At 44.5% G+C, this 21400-nt stretch overlaps 1 protein-coding gene across 2 annotated transcripts in view; it reads left to right on the top strand.

Annotated features, from left to right (window-relative positions):
- Positions 1–21400, top strand: part of LOC139396658 (lysophosphatidylcholine acyltransferase 1-like) — a 55952-nt gene that overhangs the window by 6980 nt on the left and 27572 nt on the right. For both annotated transcript variants that reach the window (XM_071143594.1, XM_071143593.1), the window contains exons 2-3: positions 9297–9436; positions 21185–21399. In XM_071143594.1, coding sequence (XP_070999695.1) covers positions 9297–9436; positions 21185–21399 — 355 coding nt within the window. The remainder of the gene's footprint in view (positions 1–9296; positions 9437–21184; position 21400) is intronic.

Here is a 21400-nt window from a genome sequence, read left to right as displayed (position 1 = left end):
CGGCCCGTCAGGAAGTCCAGGATCCAGTTGCATAGGGAGGTGTTTAGTCCCAGGGTCTTTTAATTTAGTGATGAGTTTTGAGGGCACTATGGTGTTGAACGCGGAGTCGTGCTCACTCACGACTCCAACACCATCATTACGTTACAATGATGAGACAGCCTATAGGGAGGAGGTCAGAGACCTGGCTGTGTGGTGCCAGGACAACAACCTCTCCCTCAATGTCAGTAAGACAAAGGAGCTGATAGTGGACTAAAGGAAAAGGAGGTCCGAGCCACACCCCCATCCACATCGACAGGGCTGTTGAGGAGCAGGTTGAGAGCTTTCAAATCCCTCAGTGTCAACATCACTAAGGGTCTATCATGGTCGTGAAGAGGGCACGACAATGCCTCTTCCCCCTCAGGAGGCTGAAAAGATTTGTCATGGGCCTTTCATCCTCCAAAAGCTCTACAGCTGCACCGTTGAGAGCATCTTAACTGGCTGCATCACCGCCTGGTATGGCAAATGCTTGGCATCCGACCGCAAGGAGCTACAGAGCTTAGTGCGTATGACACAGTACATCTCTGTGGTCGAGCTCCCTACCATCCAGGATTTCTATACCAGGCGGTGTCAGAGAAAGGCCATAAAAATGTACACCAGCCACCCAAGTCATTGACTGTTCTCTCTACTACTACACAGCCTGGGGTGGACCTGCGAATCTATGGTGACCTAGGGGGGTTCTACCGGAATCTATAGTGACCTGGGGGGGTTCTACCGGAATCTATAGTGACCTGGGGGGGTTCTACCGGAATCTATAGTGACCTGGGGGGGGGGGTTCTACCTGAATCTATAGTGACCTGCGGGGGTTCTACCTGAATCTATAGTGACCTGGGGGGGGGGGGGGGGGGGGGGTTCTACCTGAATCTATTGTGACCTGGGGGGGTTCTACCTGAATCTATTGTGACCTGGGGGGTTCTACCTGAATCTATTGTGACCTGGGGGGTTCTACCTGAATGTATAGTGATCTGGGGGGGTTCTACCTGAATCTATAGTGACCTGGGTGGGGGGGGGGGGGTTCTACCTGAATGTATGGTGACCTGGGGGGGTTCTACCTGAATCTATTGTGACCTGGGGGGGTTCTACCTGAATCTATAGTGACCGGGGGTGGTTCTACCTGAATCTATAGTGACTTCACCGAGGGTGGTTCTACCTGAATCTATAGTGACCTGGGGTGGTTCTACCTGAGTCTATAGTGATCTGGGGTGGTTCTTCCTGAATCTACAGTGACATGGAGTGGTTCTACCTGAATCTATAGTGATCTCACCGAGGGCGGTTCTACCTGAATCTATAGTGACCTCACCGAGGGTGGTTCTTCCTGAATCTATAGTGACCTCACCGAGGGCGGTTCTACCTGAATCTATAGTGACCTCACCGAGGGGGATTCTACCTGAATCTATAGTGACCTCACCGAGGGGGATTCTACCTGAATCTATAGTGACCTCACCGAGGGGGATTCTACCTGAATCTATAGTGACCTCACTGAGGGGGATTCTACCTGAATCTTATATCCAGATAAACCAACAAGTCAATGAGGATTTAATTTCCCTATTCGAGACCTAACCAACCGTGGGCCATTTACCGTCCCAGTCATAAATGTCCACATTCCTATGCAAAATGTCTGCTTTATAATGTCTAACACTGAATCAGCCTGAAATATATTCAATGGGAAATAAAGCCACATGACTCCTGTCCTCTGTGGATCTGAATGTAGTACGATCCTCCTTTCTCTCTCTCTCTCTCTCTCTCTCTCTCTCTCTCTCTCTCTCTCTCTCTCTCTCTCTCTCTCTCTCCCCTCTCTGTCTCTCTCTCTTTCCCCCTCTCTCTCTCTCTCTCTCTCTCTCTCTCTCTCTCTCTCTCTCTCTCTCTCTCTCTCTCTCTCTCGCTCTCTTTCTCCCTCCCCTCTCTCTCTCTCTCTCTCTCTCTCTCTCTCTCTCTCTCTCCCGCTCCCGAGTGTGGATAAGCGGTCTAAGGCATCTCAGTGCAAGAGGCGTCACTGCAGTCCCTGGTTCGAATCCAGGCTGCATCACATCTGGCCGTGATTGGGAGTCCCGTAAGGCGGCGCACAATTGGCCCAGTGTCGTCCGGGTTAGGGGTTTGGCCTCAGCATCCTGCCTGCATCACGCTGTAGGCCTCAGCATCCTGCCTGCATCACGCTGTAGGCCTCAGCATCCTGCCTGTATCACACTGTAGGCCTCAGCATCCTGCCTGCATCACGCTGTAGGCCTCAGCATCCTGCCTGCATCACGCTGTAGGCCTCAGCATCCTGCCTGCATCACGCTGTAGGCCTCAGCATCCTGCCTGCATCACGCTGTAGGCCTCAGCATCCTGCCTGCATCACGCTGTAGGCCTCAGCATCCTGCCTGCATCACGCTGTAGGCCTCAGCATCCTGCCTGCATCACGCTGTCGGCCTCATCACGCTGGACCTTGAGTTTTCATTATTACCTCAGTGCCTGATTTAGACCTGGGACATCAGGTGGGTGATTCTCCTCTAGTCAGGGCCTGATTTAGACCTGGGACATCAGGTGGGTGATTCTCCTCTAGTCAGGGCCTGATTTAGACCTGGGACATCAGGTGGGTGATTCTCCTCTAGTCAGGGACTGATTTAGACCTGGGACACCAGGTGGGTGATTCCCCTCTAGTCAGGGACTGATTTAGACCTGGGACACCAGGTGGGTGATTCTCCTCTAATCAGGGCCTGATTTAGACCTGGGACACCAGGTGGGTGATTCTCCTCTAATCAGGGACTGATTTAGACCTGGGACACCAGGTGGGTGATTCTCCTCTAGTCAGGGACTGATTTAGACCTGGGACACCAGGTGGGTGATTCCCCTCTAATCAGGGACTGATTTAGACCTGGGACACCAGGTGGGTGATTCCCCTCTAGTCAGGGACTGATTTAGACCTGGGACACCAGGTGGGTGCAGTTCATTATCAGGTAGAACAGGAAGTCAGTCGTTGTCTGGACCTCCAGGGTAAGATTGGAATAAACCCCTGCGTTAGAAGCTTGTGTCTTGACTGTCTCTCGGTTTTTAGAAGTGTTTTCAAATGAAACGACGACCGTAAATGTCCCTCTTGTTTCAACTTATTCAACGCTCGACTGTAATGAGAACCGTTTTCCTCTGTGAAGCTGACCTCGGTGCTTCACTAGAATGTAGGCGAGGTTCCGCCGCGGTTCACTTGGTATGTAGCCGTTATGTAAGTCAACACACCACTGAGCCGGTCTGTGTTACAGTTGATAAGGGGGGGGGGGGGGGGGGGGAGGGACATTTCAAGTCCTGTTATAGTTGTAGGCCTATTGTCATGGTAACGTGGCTGAAACCACTGACTCCTCCTCTCCGTTTCAGTAACGCAGCACATGCTTTCATTCAGTGTGGCTGTGCACGTATTCTCACACATTTGGATTCTCTATAAATATTTCCCAGAATGCATTACATTCATAATGTAGGTTATTCTGCGCTCCATTCAGGGTATCGGGCGGGAAAATAATTTTTTGTTGTTAATGTAGACCAATGAAACTAATTTAAAATGAGTTTGAGACAGTGTAGGCTAGGTGAACTCTCCTGTCCTCTGGCAGTCTGTTGACCAGCTCTCTGAATGGTTGTTGGGGACATTGCTAGCATGGGTTTAGAACTCTGTTTGTGTCGTCGTACCTAACACGACGAGGAAGAGACGTGAGATCTGGGACCAGGCTATGCCGTTGCTACCAGTCTAGAGCCAGCCCACAGGGTTGTGTTGTATTATAACGTGTAAAGAATGTCACACTGCTTGCTTAGCGTGACAACTTCCTCCTGATTCACAGGGTTGTGTTGTATTATAACGTGTAAAGAATGTCACACTGCTTGCTTAGCGTGACAACTTCCTCCTGATTCAGCCACTCACCCCCCCCCCCCCCCGAGGCTCAAACCCCCAGGACGTCTGCCTGACAAACACGTGACCCCCCCCCCCTCCCTGAAGTGTCTTATTAACGCAGTCACTGACTGAAAAACGGTCTATTCAGGCTGGGTGGTGAGTTAGACATATTCTCATCTGCTACATGAGCCCAGAGGGATGTGTTGATCACCAGATGGTGTTTTAAAGCTCTGTTTTCCCCTTTAACGTTATTTTTTGTCAGGTCGCTTTTACCAACTCTGGTCGTAGTCGTGGTAGTCGATCCACCGGGATGTTTCTCCTGGCTGTGTTGACGTCTGTGAGTTACGTCTCTGTGTGGTTTGACTGACAGTCCCAACTACCAGTCAGTCACTCTGTGTGGTTTGACTGACAGTCCCAACTACCAGTCAGTCACTCTGTGTGGTTTGACTGATAGTCCCAACTACCAGTCAGTCACTCTGTGTGGTTTGACTGATAGTCCCAACTACCAGTCAGTCACTCTGTGTGGTTTGACTGACAGTCCCAACTACCAGTCAGTCACTCTGTGTGGTTTGACTGACAGTCCCAACTACCAGTCAGTCACTCTGTGTGGTTTGACTGACAGTCCCAACTACCAGTCAGTCACTCTGTGTGGTTTGACTGACAGTCCCAACTACCAGTCAGTCACTCTGTGTGGTTTGATTGACAGTCCCAACTACCAGTCAGTCACTCTGTGTGGTTTGACTGACAGTCCCAACTACCAGTCAGTCACTCTGTGTGGTTTGACTGATAGTCCCAACTACCAGTCAGTCACTCTGTGTGGTTTGACTGACAGTCAGTCACTCTGTGTGGTTTGATTGACAGTCCCAACTACCAATCAGTCCTACACTAAAAGCCTCCCAGCCTTTAGTTGTGTTCAGCATCTCCCACAGGAGGATTCCCAGATGTCTGGCCAGTCCTATAAAGTCCCTCTGCTGAATGTAACAACTCCGCCCTCTAAACACTCTGCCGAATGTAACAACTCCGCCCTCTAAACACCCTGCTGAATGTAACAACTCCGCCCTCTAAACACTCTGCTGAATGAAATAACTCCGCCCTCTAAACACTCTGCTGAATGAAACAACTCCGCCCTCTAAACACTCTGCTGAATGAAATAACTCCGCCCTCTAAACACTCTGCTGAATGAAATAACTCCGCCCTCTAAACACTCTGCTGAATGAAATAACTCCGCCCTCTAAACACTCTGCTGAATGAAACAACTCCGCCCTCTAAACACTCTGCTGAATGAAATAACTCCGCCCTCTAAACACTCAGTTGACGTTTCCGCTCGTTTTAACAACCTTTACGTATCGTCAGTGTGGTGGTGGTCAATGTGTCATGATGTTTCACAGCCTGTGTTGACCTCCGTGTGTTTGTCCAAAATGGCACCCTGTGAACCACTATCCCTTTAAAAGGAGAAGGAGCCAACCAGTATCCCTTTAAAAGGAGATGGATCCAACCACTATCCCTTTAAAAGGAGAAGGAGCCAACCACTATCCCTTTAAAAGGAGAAGGAGCCAACCACTATCCCTTTAAAAGGAAAAGGAGCCAACCACTATCCCTTTAAAAGGAGAAGGAGCCAACCACTATCCCTTTAAAAGGAGAAGGAGCCAACCACTATCCCTTTAAAAGGAGAAGGAGCCAACCAGTATCCCTTTAAAAGGAGATGGAGCCAACCACTATCCCTTTAAAAGGAAAAGGATCCAACCACTATCCCTTTAAAAGAAGAAGGAGCCAACCACTATCCCTTTAAAATGAGAAGGAGCCAACCACTATCCCTTTAAAAGGAGAAGGAGCCAACCAGTATCCCTTTAAAAGGAGAAGGAGCCAACCAGTATCCCTTTAAAAGGAGAAGGAGCCTACGAGTATCCCTTTAAAATGAGAAGGAGCCAACCACTATCCCTTTAAAAGGAAAAGGAGCCAACCACTATCCCTTTAAAAGGAGAAGGAGCCAACCACTATCCCTTTAAAAGGAGAAGGAGCCAACCACTATCCCTTTAAAAGGAGAAGGAGCCAACCAGTATCCCTTTAAAAGGAGATGGAGCCAACCACTATCCCTTTAAAAGGAGAAGGAGCCAACCAGTATCCCTTTAAAAGGAGAAGGAGCCAACCAGTATCCCTTTAAAAGGAGAAGGAGCCTACGAGTATCCCTTTAAAAGGAGATGGAGCCAACCAGTATCCCTTTAAAATGAGATGGAGCCAACCAGTATCCCTTTAAAAGGAGAAGGAGCCAACCACTATCCCTTTAAAAGGAGATGGAGCCAACCACTATCCCTTTAAAAGGAGAAGGAGCCAACCAGTATCCCTTTAAAAGGAGATGGAGCCAACCACTCTCCCTTTAAAAGGAGACAACCACTATCCCTTTAAAAGGAGAAGGAGCCAACCGGTATCCCTTTAAAATGAGAATATATACAGGACACCCCTTCATACACTATATATACAGCAGTATGAGGACACCCCTTCAAATTATTAGATTCGGCTATTTCAGCCACACCCGTTGCTGACAGGTGTATACAATCGAGCACACATCCATGCAATCTCCATAGACAAACATTACCAGTAGAATGGCCTTACTGAAGAGCTCAGTGACTTTCAACGTGGCAACGTCATAGGATGCCACCTTTCCAACAAGTCAAAATCGTCAAATTTCTGCCCTGCTAGAGCTGCCCCCCCCCCCCCCCCCCGGGTCAACTGTTTTTTAAAATTGTATTGATTTCACCTTTATTTAACCAGGTAGACTAGTTGAGATCAAGTTCTCATTTACAACTGCGACCTGGCCAAGATAAAGCAAAGCAGTGCAACACAAACAACAACACAGAGTTACACATGGAATAAACAACAACACAGAGTTACACATGAAATAAACGAAACATACAGTCAATAACACAATAGACATTAAATCTATATACAGTGTGTACAAATGAGGTAAGATTAGGGAGGTAAAGGCAATAAATAGGCCGTAGTGGTGAAGTAATTACAATTTAGCAATTAAACACTGGAGTGATAGATGTGCAGAAGGTGAATGTGCAAGTAGAGATACTGGGGTGCAAAGGAGCAATAAATAAATAACAGTATTGGGATGATGTAGTTGGAATGGGCTATTTACAGATGGGCTATGTACAGGTGCAGTGATCTTATGCCTACTGTCAGTGCTGTTATTGTGAAGTGGAAACATCTAAGAGAAACAACGGCTCAGCCGCAAAGTGGTAGGCCACACGAGCTCACAGAACGGGACTGCCGGGTGCTGAAGTGCGTTGCGCGTAAAAATCGTCTGTCTTCGTTGCAGCATTCACTACCGAGTCACAAACTGCCTCTGGGAAGCAACGTCGGCTCAATAACTGTTCGTTGGGAGCTTCATGAAATGGGTTTCCATGGCAGAGCAGCCGCACACAAGCCTAAGATCACCATGCGCAATGCCAAGCGTCGGCTGGAGTGGTGTAAAAGCTCGCCGCCATTGGGCTCTGGAGCAGAGGAAACATGTTCTCTGGAGTGATGAATCACGCTTCACCATCTGGCAGTCTGACGGAGGAATCTGGGTTTGGTCACGAACCGGGAGACGACGTGGAGATAAGGATATAGCAAAAATATATTTATTAACTAAAGTGCACTATATACAATTAACAATGGTGTGTGTGTGTGTGTGTGTGTGTATAGTCAGTAATCAGTAGTGTGAGTGGATGTGTTCGTAGGTGCTGATAATGAGGGGTGTTGAGAGGTGCCAAAACAAACAAACCACAAAATTCCACAACCAAAAATCCACCAGTTTGTCTACATGGAGAGAGTCTCCTCAATGAATGGGGGAAAGGTGTGTCCCATTTCGCTGACGACCCTCCCGGCTCCGCACACCGACATCCTAATAAGGAAATCAAGAGCAAAGAGAAAGAAATTCGGCAGACAGAGTGGGAGGGTCGTCACGGTTTGGGAGCGTCGTCACGGTTTGGGAGGGTCGTCACAGAGTGGGAGGGTCGTCACGGTTTGGGAGGGTCGTCACAGAGAGGGAGGGTAGTCACAGTTTGGGAGGGTCGTCACAGAGTGGGAGGGTAGTCACAGTTTGGGAAGGTCGTCACAGGGTGGGAGGGTAGTCACGGTTTGGGAGGGTCGTCACAGAGTGGGAGGGTCGTCACAGAGTGGGAGGGTCGTCACAGAGTGGGAGGGTCGTCACAGTTCGGGAGGGTCGTCACAGTTTGGGAGGGTCGTCACAGAGTGGGAGGGTCGTCACAGTTCGGGAGGGTCGTTACAGTTCGGGAGGGTCGTCACAGTTTGGGAGGGTTGTCACAGTTTGGTGGATGCCAGGAGAACGCTAGCTGCCCCAGTGCATAGTGCCAACTGTAAAGTTTGGTGGATATATCCAAGCTGTTCCTGTCTGTCTGCGGCTCTCTTCTATCTATCCAAGTTGTCTGTCTACAGCTCTCTTCTATCTATCCAAGCTGTCTGTCTGTCTACAGCTCTCTTCTATCTATCCAAGCTGTTCCTGTCTGTCTATAGCTCTCTTCTATCTATCCAAGCTGTTCCTGTCTGTCTGCGGCTCTCTTCTATCTATCCAAGCTGTTCCTGTCTGTCTGAAGCTCTCTTCTATTTATCCAAGCTGTCTGTCTACAGCTCTCTTCTATCTATCCAAGTCTGTCTATCTCTTCTAGCTGTCTCTGCAGCTCTCTTCTATCCAAGCTGTCTGTCTGCATCTCATGTCTGTCCTGTCTGCGGCTCTCTTCTATTTATCCAAGCTGTCTGTCTACAGCTCTCTTCTATCTATCCAAGCTGTCTGTCTGCAGCTCTCTTCTATCTATCCAAGCTGTCTGTCTGCAGCTCTCTTCTATTTAACCAAGCTGTCTGTCTGCATCTCTCTTCTATCTATCCAAGCTGTCTGTCTACAGCGCTCTTCTATTTATCCAAGCTGTCTGTCTGCAGCTCTCTTCTATCTATCCAAGCTGTCTGTCTGCAGCTCTCTCCTATCAATCCAAGCTGTCTGTCTACAGCTCTCTTCTATCTATCCAAGCTGTCTGTCTGTCTACAGCTCTCTTCTATCTATCCAAGCTGTCTGTCTGCAGCTCTCTTCTATCTTTCCAAGCTGTCTGTCTGCAGCTCTCTTCTATCTATCCAAGCTGATCCTGTCTGTCTGCAGCTCTCTTCTATCTATCCAAGCTGATCCTGTCTGTCTGCAGCTCTGTTCTATCTATCCAAGCTGTTCCTGTCTGTCTGCAGCTCTCTTCTATCTATCCAAGCTGTCTGTCTACAGCTCTCTTCTATCTATCCAAGCTGTCTGTCTGTCTACAGCTCTCTTCTATCTATCCAAGCTGTTCCTGTCTGTCTACAGCTCTCTTCTATCTATCCAAGGTGTCTGTCTACATCTCTCTTCTCCATATTTGTCTCCATTCAGATAGCGTTGATGACGGTGACTCTGTTCCCCATCCGGTTGTTCCTGGCAGCCTTCATGATGCTGCTGGCCTGGCCCTTCGCCTTCATCGCCTCTGTGGGACGCAACGAGATGGTGGTGGAACCCCAGTCTCTATGGAGGAAGTATGTATGCTAACCTAACCCATGACCCCTATAACCTTTAACCCTATCCATCTGACTCTAACCCCAACTCTATGTGGGATGCCAACGAGATGGTGGTGGAACCCCAGTCTCTATGGAGAAGGTACATAGCCCTTATATAACATTACCTTTAAGAAAAGATTAAACAACATCTCATGGAAGGACAGGGGACTGTGAGGGGACAAACACACTCTAACACTCACTCTGAGATACATGAACCCTCTGTGGTTCCCTCTGAGATACATGAACCCTCTGTGGTTCACCCTGAGATACATGAACACTCTGTGGTTCACCCTGAGATACATGAACCCTCTGTGGTTCACCCTGAGATACATGAACCCTCTGTGGTTCACCCTGAGATACATGAACCCTCTATGGTTCACTCTGAGATACATGAACCCTCTGTGGTTCACTCTGAGGTACATGAACCCTCTGTGGTTCACTCTGAGGTACATGAACCCTCTGTGGTTCACTCTGAGGTACATGAACCCTCTGTGGTTCACTCTGAGATACATGAACCCTCTGGTTCATTCTGATATACATTAACCCTAACATTGCCATTCAAAAAAAAATGTTTATTTCTGTTGTAGAGACCCTGAGACAACAGAGAGAGGAAAGGGTTATAGACACTACAACAGAGAGAGGAAGGGGTTATAGACACTACAACAGAGAGAGGAAAGGGTTATAGACACTACAACAGAGAGAGGAAAGGGTTATAGACACTACAACAGAGAGAGGAAAGGGTTATAGACACTACAACAGAGAGAGGAAAGGGTTATAGACACTACAACAGAGAGAGGAAAGGGTTAGAGACACTACAACAGAGAGAGGAAAGGGTTATAGACACTACAACAGAGAGGAGAGGAAAGGGTTATAGACACTACAACAGAGAGAGGAAAGGGTTAGAGACACTACAACAGAGAGAGGAAAGGGTTATAGACACTACAACAGAGAGAGGAAAGGGTTAGAGACACTACAACAGAGAGAGGAAACGGTTATAGACACTACAACAGAGAGAGGAAAGGGTTATAGACACTACAACAGAGAGAGGAAAGGGTTAGAGACACCACAACAGAGAGAGGAAAGGGTTAGAGACACTACAACAGAGAGAGGAAAGGGTTATAGACACTACAACAGAGGAAAGGGTTATAGACACTACAACAGAGAGGAAAGGGTTATAGACACTACAACAGAGAGGAAAGGGTTATAGACACTACAACAGAGAGAGGAAAGGGTTATAGACACTACAACAGAGAGAGGAAAGGGTTATAGACAGTACAACAGCGAGAGGAAAGGGTTAGAGACACTACAAGGGATGCTGGCCCATGTTGACTCAAATGCCTCCCACAGTTGTCAAGTTGTCTGGAATGTCCTTAGGGTGGTGGACCATTTTTGAGCGTGAAAAACCCAGCAGCGTTGCTGTTCTTGACACAAACCGGTGCACCTGGCACCTGCTACCATACCCCGTTCAAAGGCACTTAAATATTTAGTCTTGCCCCATTCACCCTCTGAATGGCACACATAAACAATCCATGTCTCAACTGTCTCAAGGCTTAAAAATCCTTCTTTAACCTCGTCTCCTCCCCTTCATCTACACTGATTGAAGTGGATTTAACAAAGTGACATCAATAAGGGATCATATCTTTCACCTGGATTCACCTGGTCGGTCTGTGTCATGGAAAGAGCAGGTGTTCTTAATGTTTTGTACACTCAATGTATTTTGGTCTGTTTGAATTCATTAGTTTCTATTTCTGGCCGTGAATTAGGCTACATAACTGTTGAATAGAGGGTAGTGTCGTGGGTTGCCTCAGCCAGAGAGTGTTAGTGTGTCAATGTTTGACGACTGCCTGAGCCAGTCCCCTGTGGATTGGAGAAGCTTCTGGTGACTCTCCTCTCCTCTCCTCTCCTCTCCTCTCCCCTTTCCTTTCCTCTCCTCTCCTGTCCCCTCCCCTCCTGTCCTGTCCTCTCCTGTCCCCTCCCCTCCTGTCCCCTCCTGTCCTGTCCTCTTCTCTCCTCTCCCCTCTCTGCTCTCTTCTCCCCTTTCCTCTCCTCTCCTCTCCTCTCCTCTCCTCTCCTCTCCTCTCCTCTCCCCTCCTCTCCTCTCCCCCTCTCCTCCCTCTCCTCTCCTCTCCTACTACTGTAGTGGTCTGTCTCATCACACCCAGTGGGGAGTAAATGAGATGTGACTCATACTTAGAGAGGTGACAGCCTGCCTGTCTCACTGTCGTGTGATCTACCTACTGTCTCTGTCTGGGGGATGTTGTCTTCTAGTGTGTGGTTTACTGTCTCATCACACCCAGTGGGGAGTAAATGAGATGTGACTCATACTTAGAGAGGTGACAGCCTGCCTGTCAGGACACTGTCGTGTGATCTACCGTTTACTGTCTCTGTCTGGGGGATGTTGTCTTCTGGAGCTGTGTGGTTTACTGTCTCTGTCTGGGGGATGTTGTCTTCTAGAGCTGTGTGGTTTACTGTCTCTGTCTGGGGGAAGTTGTGTTGTAGAGCTGTGTGGTTTACTGTCTCTGTCTGGGGGATGTTGTCTTCTAGAGCTGTGTGGTTTACTGTCTCTGTCTGGGGGATGTTGTGTTGTAGAGCTGTGTGGTTTACTGTCTCTGTCTGGGGGATGTTGTCTTCTGGAGCTGTGTGGTTTACTGTCTCTGTCTGGGGGAAGTTGTCTTCTAGAGCTGTGTGGTTTACTGTCTCTGTCTGGGGGATGTTGTCTTCTAGAGCTGTGTGGTTTACTGTCTCTGTCTGGGGGAAGTTGTGTTGTAGAGCTGTGTGGTTTACTGTCTCTGTCTGGGGGATGTTGTGTTGTAGAGCTGTGTGGTTTACTGTCTCTGTCTGGGGGATGTTGTGTTGTAGAGCTGTGTGGTTTACTGTCTCTGTCTGGGGGATGTTGTGTTGTAGAGCTGTGTGGTTTACTGTCTCTGTCTGGGGGATGTTGTCTTCTGGAGCTGTGTGGTTTACTTACTGTCTCTGTCTGAGGGATGTTGTCTTCTGGAGCTGTGTGGTTTACTGTCTCTGTCTGGGGGATGTTGTGTTGTAGAGCTCCCATTACATTATACTGCCTCCACATTACAGTATACTGCCTCCACATTACATTATACTGCCTCCACATTACATTACATTATACTGCCTCCACATTACATTATACTGCCTCCACATTACATTACACTGCCTCCACATTACATTATACTGCCTCCACATTACATTACATTATACTGCCTCCACATTACATTACATTATACTGCCTCCACATTACATTATACTGCCTCCACATTACATTATACTGCCTCCACATTACATTATACTGCCTCCACATTACATTATACTGCCTCCACATTACATTATACTGCCTCCACATTACATTATACTGCCTCCACATTACATTATACTGCCTCACATTACATTATACTGCCTCCACATTACATTATACTGCCTCCACATTACATTATACTGCCTCCACATTACATTATACTTACATTACTGCCTCCACATTACATTACATTATACTGCCTCCACATTACATTATACTGCCTCCACATTACATTATACTGCCTCCACATTACATTATACTGCCTCCACATTACATTATACTGCCTCCACATTACATTATACTGCCTCCACATTACATTATACTGCCTCCACATTACATTATACTGCCTCACATTACATTATACTGCCTCCACATTACAGTATACTGCCTCCACATTACATTATACTGCCTCCACATTACATTATACTGCCTCCACATTACATTATACTGCCTCCACATTACATTATACTGCCTCCACATTACATTACATTATACTGCCTCCACATTACATTACATTATACTGCCTCCACATTACATTATACTGCCTCCACATTACATTATACTGCCTCCACATTACATTACATTATACTGCCTCCACATTACATTATACTGCCTCCACATTACATTATACTGCCTCACATTACATTACACTGCCTCCACATTACATTATACTGCCTCCACATTACATTATACTGCCTCCACATTACATTATACTGCCTCCACATTACATTACATTATACTGCCTCCACATTACATTACATTATACTGCCTCTACATTACATTATACTGCCTCCACATTACATTACACTGCCTCCACATTACATTATACTGCCTCCACATTACATTATACTGCCTCCACATTACATTATACTGCCTCCACATTACATTACATTATACTGCCTCACATTACATTATACTGCCTCCACATTACATTATACTGCCTCCACATTACATTATACTGCCTCCACATTACATTATACTGCCTCCACATTACATTATACTGCCTCCACATTACATTATACTGCCTCCACATTACATTATACTGCCTCCACATTACATTATACTGCCTCCACATTACATTATACTGCCTCCACATTACATTATACTGCCTCCACATTACATTACATTATACTGCCTCCACATTACATTACATTATACTGCCTCCACATTACATTATACTGCCTCCACATTACATTACACTGCCTCAACATTACATTATACTGCCTCCACATTACATTATACTGCCTCCACATTACATTATACTGCCTCAACATTACAGTATACTGCCTCCACATTACATTACATTATACTGCCTCTACATTACATTATACTGCCTCCACATTACATTATACTGCCTCCACATTACATTATACTGCCTCCACATTACATTATACTGCCTCCACATTACATTATACTGCCTCCACATTACATTATACTGCCTCCACATTACATTATACTGCCTCCACATTACATTATACTGCCTCCACATTACATTATACTGCCTCCACATTACATTATACTGCCTCCACATTACATTATACTGCCTCCACATTACATTACATTACACTGCCTCCACATTACATTATACTGCCTCCACATTACATTATACTGCCTCCACATTACATTATACTGCCTCCACATTACATTATACTGCCTCCACATTACATTACATTATACTGCCTCCACATTACATTATACTGCCTCCACATTACATTACACTGCCTCCACATTACATTATATTGCCTCCACATTACATTACATTATACTGCCTCCACATTACATTATACTGCCTCCACATTACATTATACTGCCTCCACATTACATTACACTGCCTCCACATTACATTATACTGCCTCCACATTACATTATACTGCCTCTACATTACATTATACTGCCTCCACATTACATTATACTGCCTCCACATTACATTATACTGCCTCCACATTACATTACATTATACTGCCTCCACATTACATTACATTATACTGCCTCCACATTACATTATACTGCCTCCACATTACATTATACTGCCTCCACATTACATTATACTGCCTCCACATTACATTATACTGCCTCCACATTACATTATACTGCCTCCACATTACATTATACTGCCTCAACATTACATTATACTGCCTCCACATTACATTATACTGCCTCCACATTACATTATACTGCCTCCACATTACATTATACTGCCTCACATTACATTATACTGCCTCCACATTACATTATACTGCCTCCACATTACATTATACTGCCTCCACATTACATTACATTATACTGCCTCCACATTACATTATACTGCCTCCACATTACATTATACTGCCTCCACATTACATTATACTGCCTCCACATTACATTATACTGCCTCCACATTACATTATACTGCCTCCACATTACATTATACTGCCTCCACATTACATTACATTATACTGCCTCCACATTACATTATACTGCCTCCACATTACATTATACTGCCTCCACATCACATTATACTGCCTCCACATTACATTATACTGCCTCCACATTACATTACATTATACTGCCTCCACATTACATTACATTATACTGCCTCCACATTACATTATACTGCCTCCACATTACATTATACTGCCTCCACATCACATTATACTGCCTCCACATTACATTATACTGCCTCCACATTACAATATACTGCCTCCACATTACATTATACTGCCTCCACATTACAATATACTGCCTCCACATTACATTATACTGCCTCCACATTACATTACATTATACTGCCTCCACATTACATTATACTGCCTCCACATTACATTATACTGCCTCCACATTACATTATACTGCCTCCACATTACAGTATACTGCCTCCACATTACATTATACTGCCTCCACATTACATTATACTGCCTCCACATTACATTATACTGCCTCCACATTACATTATACTGCCTCCACATTACATTATACTGCCTCTACATTACATTATACTGCCTCCACATTACATTATACTGCCTCCACATTACATTATACTGCCTCCACATTACATTATACTGCCTCCACATTACATTATACTGCCTCCACATTACATTATACTGCCTCTACATTACATTATACTGCCTCCACATTACATTATACTGCCTCCACATTACATTATACTGCCTCCACATTACATTACATTATACTGCCTCCACATTACATTACATTATACTGCCTCCACATTACATTACATTATACTGCCTCCACATTACATTACACTGCCTCCACATTACATTATACTGCCTCCACATTACATTATACTGCCTCCACATTACATTATACTGCCTCCACATTACATTATACTGCCTCCACATTACATTATACTGCCTCCACATTACATTATACTGCCTCCACATTACATTATACTGCCTCCACATTACATTATACTGCCTCCACATTACATTACATTATACTGCCTCCACATTACATTATACTGCCTCCACATTACATTATACTGCCTCACATTACATTATACTGCCTCCACATTACATTACATTATACTGCCTCCACATTACATTACATTATACTGCCTCCACATTACATTATACTGCCTCCACATTACATTATACTGCCTCCACATTACATTATACTGCCTCCACATTACATTATACTGCCTCCACATTACATTATACTGCCTCCACATTACATTATACTGCCTCCACATTACATTATACTGCCTCCACATTACATTACATTATACTGCCTCCACATTACATTATACTGCCTCCACATTACATTATACTGCCTCCACATTACATTATACTGCCTCCACATTACATTACACTGCCTCCACATTACATTATACTGCCTCCACATTACATTATACTGCCTCCACATTACATTATACTGCCTCCACATTACATTACATTACACTGCCTCCACATTACATTATACTGCCTCCACATTACATTATACTGCCTCCACATTACATTACACTGCCTCCACATTACATTATACTGCCTCCACATTACATTATACTGCCTCCACATTACATTATACTGCCTCCACATTACATTACATTATACTGCCTCCACATTACATTATACTGCCTCCACATTACATTATACTGCCTCCACATTACATTACATTACACTGCCTCCACATTACATTATACTGCCTCCACATTACATTATACTGCCTCCACATTACATTATACTGCCTCCACATTACATTATACTGCCTCCACATTACATTACATTATACTGCCTCCACATTACATTATACTGCCTCAACATTACATTATACTGCCTCCACATTACATTATACTGCCTCCACATTACATTATACTGCCTCCACATTACATTATACTGCCTCCACATTACATTATACTGCCTCACATTACATTATACTGCCTCCACATTACATTATACTGCCTCCACATTACATTATACTGCCTCCACATTACATTATACTGCCTCCACATTACATTATACTGCCTCCACATTACATTATACTGCCTCCACATTACATTACACTGCCTCCACATTACATTATACTGCCTCCACATTACATTATACTGCCTCCACATTACATTATACTGCCTCCACATTACATTATACTGCCTCCACATTACATTATACTGCCTCCACATTACAGGATACTGCCTCCACATTACATTATACTGTCTCCACATTACATTATACTGCCTCCACATTACATTATACTGCCTCCACATTACATTATACTGCCTCCACATTACATTATACTGCCTCCACATTACATTATACTGCCTCCACATTACATTATACTGCCTCACATTACATTATACTGCCTCACATTACATTATACTGCCTCACATTACATTATACTGCCTCCACATTACATTACATTATACTGCCTCCACATTACATTATACTGCCTCCACATTACATTATACTGCCTCCACATTACATTACATTATACTGCCTCTACATTACATTATACTGCCTCCACATTACATTACACTGCCTCCACATTACATTACATTATACTGCCTCCACATTACAGTATACTGCCTCCACATTACATTACACTGCCTCTACATTACATTATACTGCCTCCACATTACATTATACTGCCTCCACATTACATTACATTATACTGCCTCCACATTACATTATACTGCCTCCACATTACATTACACTGCCTCCACATTACATTACATTATACTGCCTCCACATTACATTATACTGCCTCCACATTACATTACATTATACTGCCTCCACATTACAGTATACTGCCTCCACATTACATTATACTGCCTCCACATTACATTATACTGCCTCCACATTACATTATACTGCCTCCACATTACATTACATTATACTGCCTCCACATTACATTATACTGCCTCCACATTACATTATACTGCCTCCACATTACATTATACTGCCTCCACATTACATTATACTGCCTCAACATTACATTATACTGCCTCCACATTACATTATACTGCCTCCACATTACATTATACTGCCTCCACATTACATTATACTGCCTCCACATTACATTATACTGCCTCCACATTACATTATACTGCCTCCACATTACATTATACTGCCTCCACATTACATTATACTGCCTCCACATTACATTATACTGCCTCCACATTACATTATACTGCCTCAACATTACATTATACTGCCTCCACATTACATTATACTGCCTCCACATTACATTATACTGCCTCCACATTACATTACATTATACTGCCTCCACATTACATTACATTATACTGCCTCCACATTACATTATACTGCCTCCACATTACATTATACTGCCTCCACATTACATTATACTGCCTCCACATCACATTATACTGCCTCCACATTACATTATACTGCCTCCACATTACATTATACTGCCTCCACATTACATTATACTGCCTCCACATTACATTATACTGCCTCCACATTACATTACATTATACTGCCTCCACATTACATTACATTATACTGCCTCCACATTACATTATACTGCCTCCACATTACATTACATTATACTGCCTCCACATCACATCACATTATACTGCCTCCACATTACATTATACTGCCTCCACATTACATTATACTGCCTCCACATTACATTATACTGCCTCCACATTACATTATACTGCCTCACATTACATTACATTATACTGCCTCCACATTACATTACATTATACTGCCTCCACATTACATTATACTGCCTCCACATTACATTATACTGCCTCCACATTACATTATACTGCCTCCACATTACATTATACTGCCTCCACATTACATTACATTATACTGCCTCCACATTACATTATACTGCCTCCACATTACATTATACTGCCTCCACATTACATTATACTGCCTCCACATTACATTATACTGCCTCCACATTACATTATACTGCCTCACATTACATTATACTGCCTCCACATTACATTATACTGCCTCCACATTACATTATACTGCCTCCACATTACATTATACTGCCTCCACATTACATTATACTGCCTCCACATTACATTATACTGCCTCCACATTACATTATACTGCCTCCACATTACATTATACTGCCTCCACATCACATTATACTGCCTCCACATTACATTATACTGCCTCCACATCACATTATACTGCCTCCACATTACATTATACTGCCTCCACATTACATTATACTGCCTCCACATTACATTACATTATACTGCCTCCACATTACATTACATTATACTGCCTCCACATTACATTATACTGCCTCCACATTACATTACATTATACTGCCTCCACATCACATCACATTATACTGCCTCCACATTACATTATACTGCCTCCACATTACATTATACTGCCTCCACATTACATTATACTGCCTCCACATTACATTATACTGTCTCCACATTACATTATACTGCCTCACATTACATTACATTATACTGCCTCCACATTACATTATACTGCCTCCACATTACATTATACTGCCTCCACATTACATTATACTGCCTCCACATTACATTATACTGCCTCCACATTACATTATACTGCCTCCACATTACATTATACTGCCTCCACATTACATTATACTGCCTCCACATTACATTATACTGCCTCCACATTACATTACATTATACTGCCTCCACATTACATTATACTGCCTCACATTACATTATACTGCCTCCACATTACATTACATTATACTGCCTCCACATTACATTATACTGCCTCCACATTACATTATACTGCCTCCTCATTACATTATACTGCCTCCACATTACATTATACTGCCTCCTGTTGTGGTGTCTGCTCAATGTCTGTAGAATAATGGTTGTAGGGACTCTCCTGTTGTGGTGTCTGCTCAATGTCTGTAGAATAATGGTTGAAGGGACTCTCCTGTTGTGGTGTCTGCTCAATGTCTGTAGAATAATGGTTGTAGGGACTCTCCTGTTGTGGTGTCTGCTCAATGTCTGTAGAATAATGGTTGTAGGGACTCTCCTGTTGTGGTGTCTGCTCAATGTCTGTAGAATAATGGTTGTAGGGACTCTCCTGTTGTGGTGTCTGCTCAATGTCTGGAGAATAATGGTTGTAGGGACTCTCCTGTTGTGGTGTCTGCTCAATGTCTGTAGAATAATGGTTGAAAGGACTCTCCTGTTGTGGTGTCTGCTCAATGTCTGTAGAATAATGGTTGAAGGGAATCTCCTGCTGTGGTGTCTGCTCAATGTCTGTAGAATAATGGTTGTAGGGACTCTCCTGTTGTGGTGTCTGCTCAATGTCTGTAGAATAATGGTTGTAGGGACTCTCCTGTTGTGGTGTCTGCTCAATGTCTGTAGAATAATGGTTGTAGGGACTCTCCTGTTGTGGTGTCTGCTCAATGTCTGTAGAATAATGGTTGTAGGGACTCTCCTGTTGTGGTGTCTGCTCAATGTCTGGAGAATAATGGTTGTAGGGACTCTCCTGTTGTGGTGTCTGCTCAATGTCTGTAGAATAATGGTTGAAAGGACTCTCCTGTTGTGGTGTCTGCTCAATGTCTGTAGAATAATGGTTGAAGGGAATCTCCTGCTGTGGTGTCTGCTCAATGTCTGTAGAATAATGGTTGTAGGGACTCTCCTGTTGTGGTGTCTGCTCAATGTCTGTAGAATAATGGTTGAAGGGACTCTCCTGTTGTGGTGTCTGCTCAATGTCTGTAGAATAATGGTTGTAGGGACTCTCTTGTTGTGGTGTCTGCTCAATGTCTGTAGAATAATGGTTGTAGGGACTCTCCTGTTGTGGTGTCTGCTCAATGTCTGGAGACTAATGGTTGAAGGGACTCTCCTGTTGTGGTGTCTGCTCAATGTCTGTAGAATAATGGTTGAAGGGACTCTCCTGCACACTGTACCGTCTATCCTCTAAATAAACAATGTTGTGTGGTTCTGTAAATAACTCAATGTAACAAATGTCTCTCTCCAGGTTTGTGGACGTGGCTCTGAGGACCATCATGCGGGTCATGTGGTTTGCAGGAGGCTTCCATTGGATGACGGTGAAGGGGCGCCAGGCGCTACCGGCCGAGGCCCCTATCCTAACGCTGGGACCCCACTCCTCCTACTTCGATGCTATCCCCGTCACCATGTCCATGTCCTCCATCGTCATGAAGGCAGAGAGCAAGGACATCCCTGTCTGGGGCAG

The sequence above is a fragment of the Oncorhynchus clarkii genome, unplaced genomic scaffold, assembly GCF_045791955.1.
Source record: "Oncorhynchus clarkii lewisi isolate Uvic-CL-2024 unplaced genomic scaffold, UVic_Ocla_1.0 unplaced_contig_11573_pilon_pilon, whole genome shotgun sequence".
In the NCBI taxonomy this organism is placed as follows: domain Eukaryota; kingdom Metazoa; phylum Chordata; class Actinopteri; order Salmoniformes; family Salmonidae; genus Oncorhynchus; species Oncorhynchus clarkii.
Note: the sequence above shows the minus strand (reverse complement) of the source record. Positions and strands in the feature narration are given on the sequence as shown.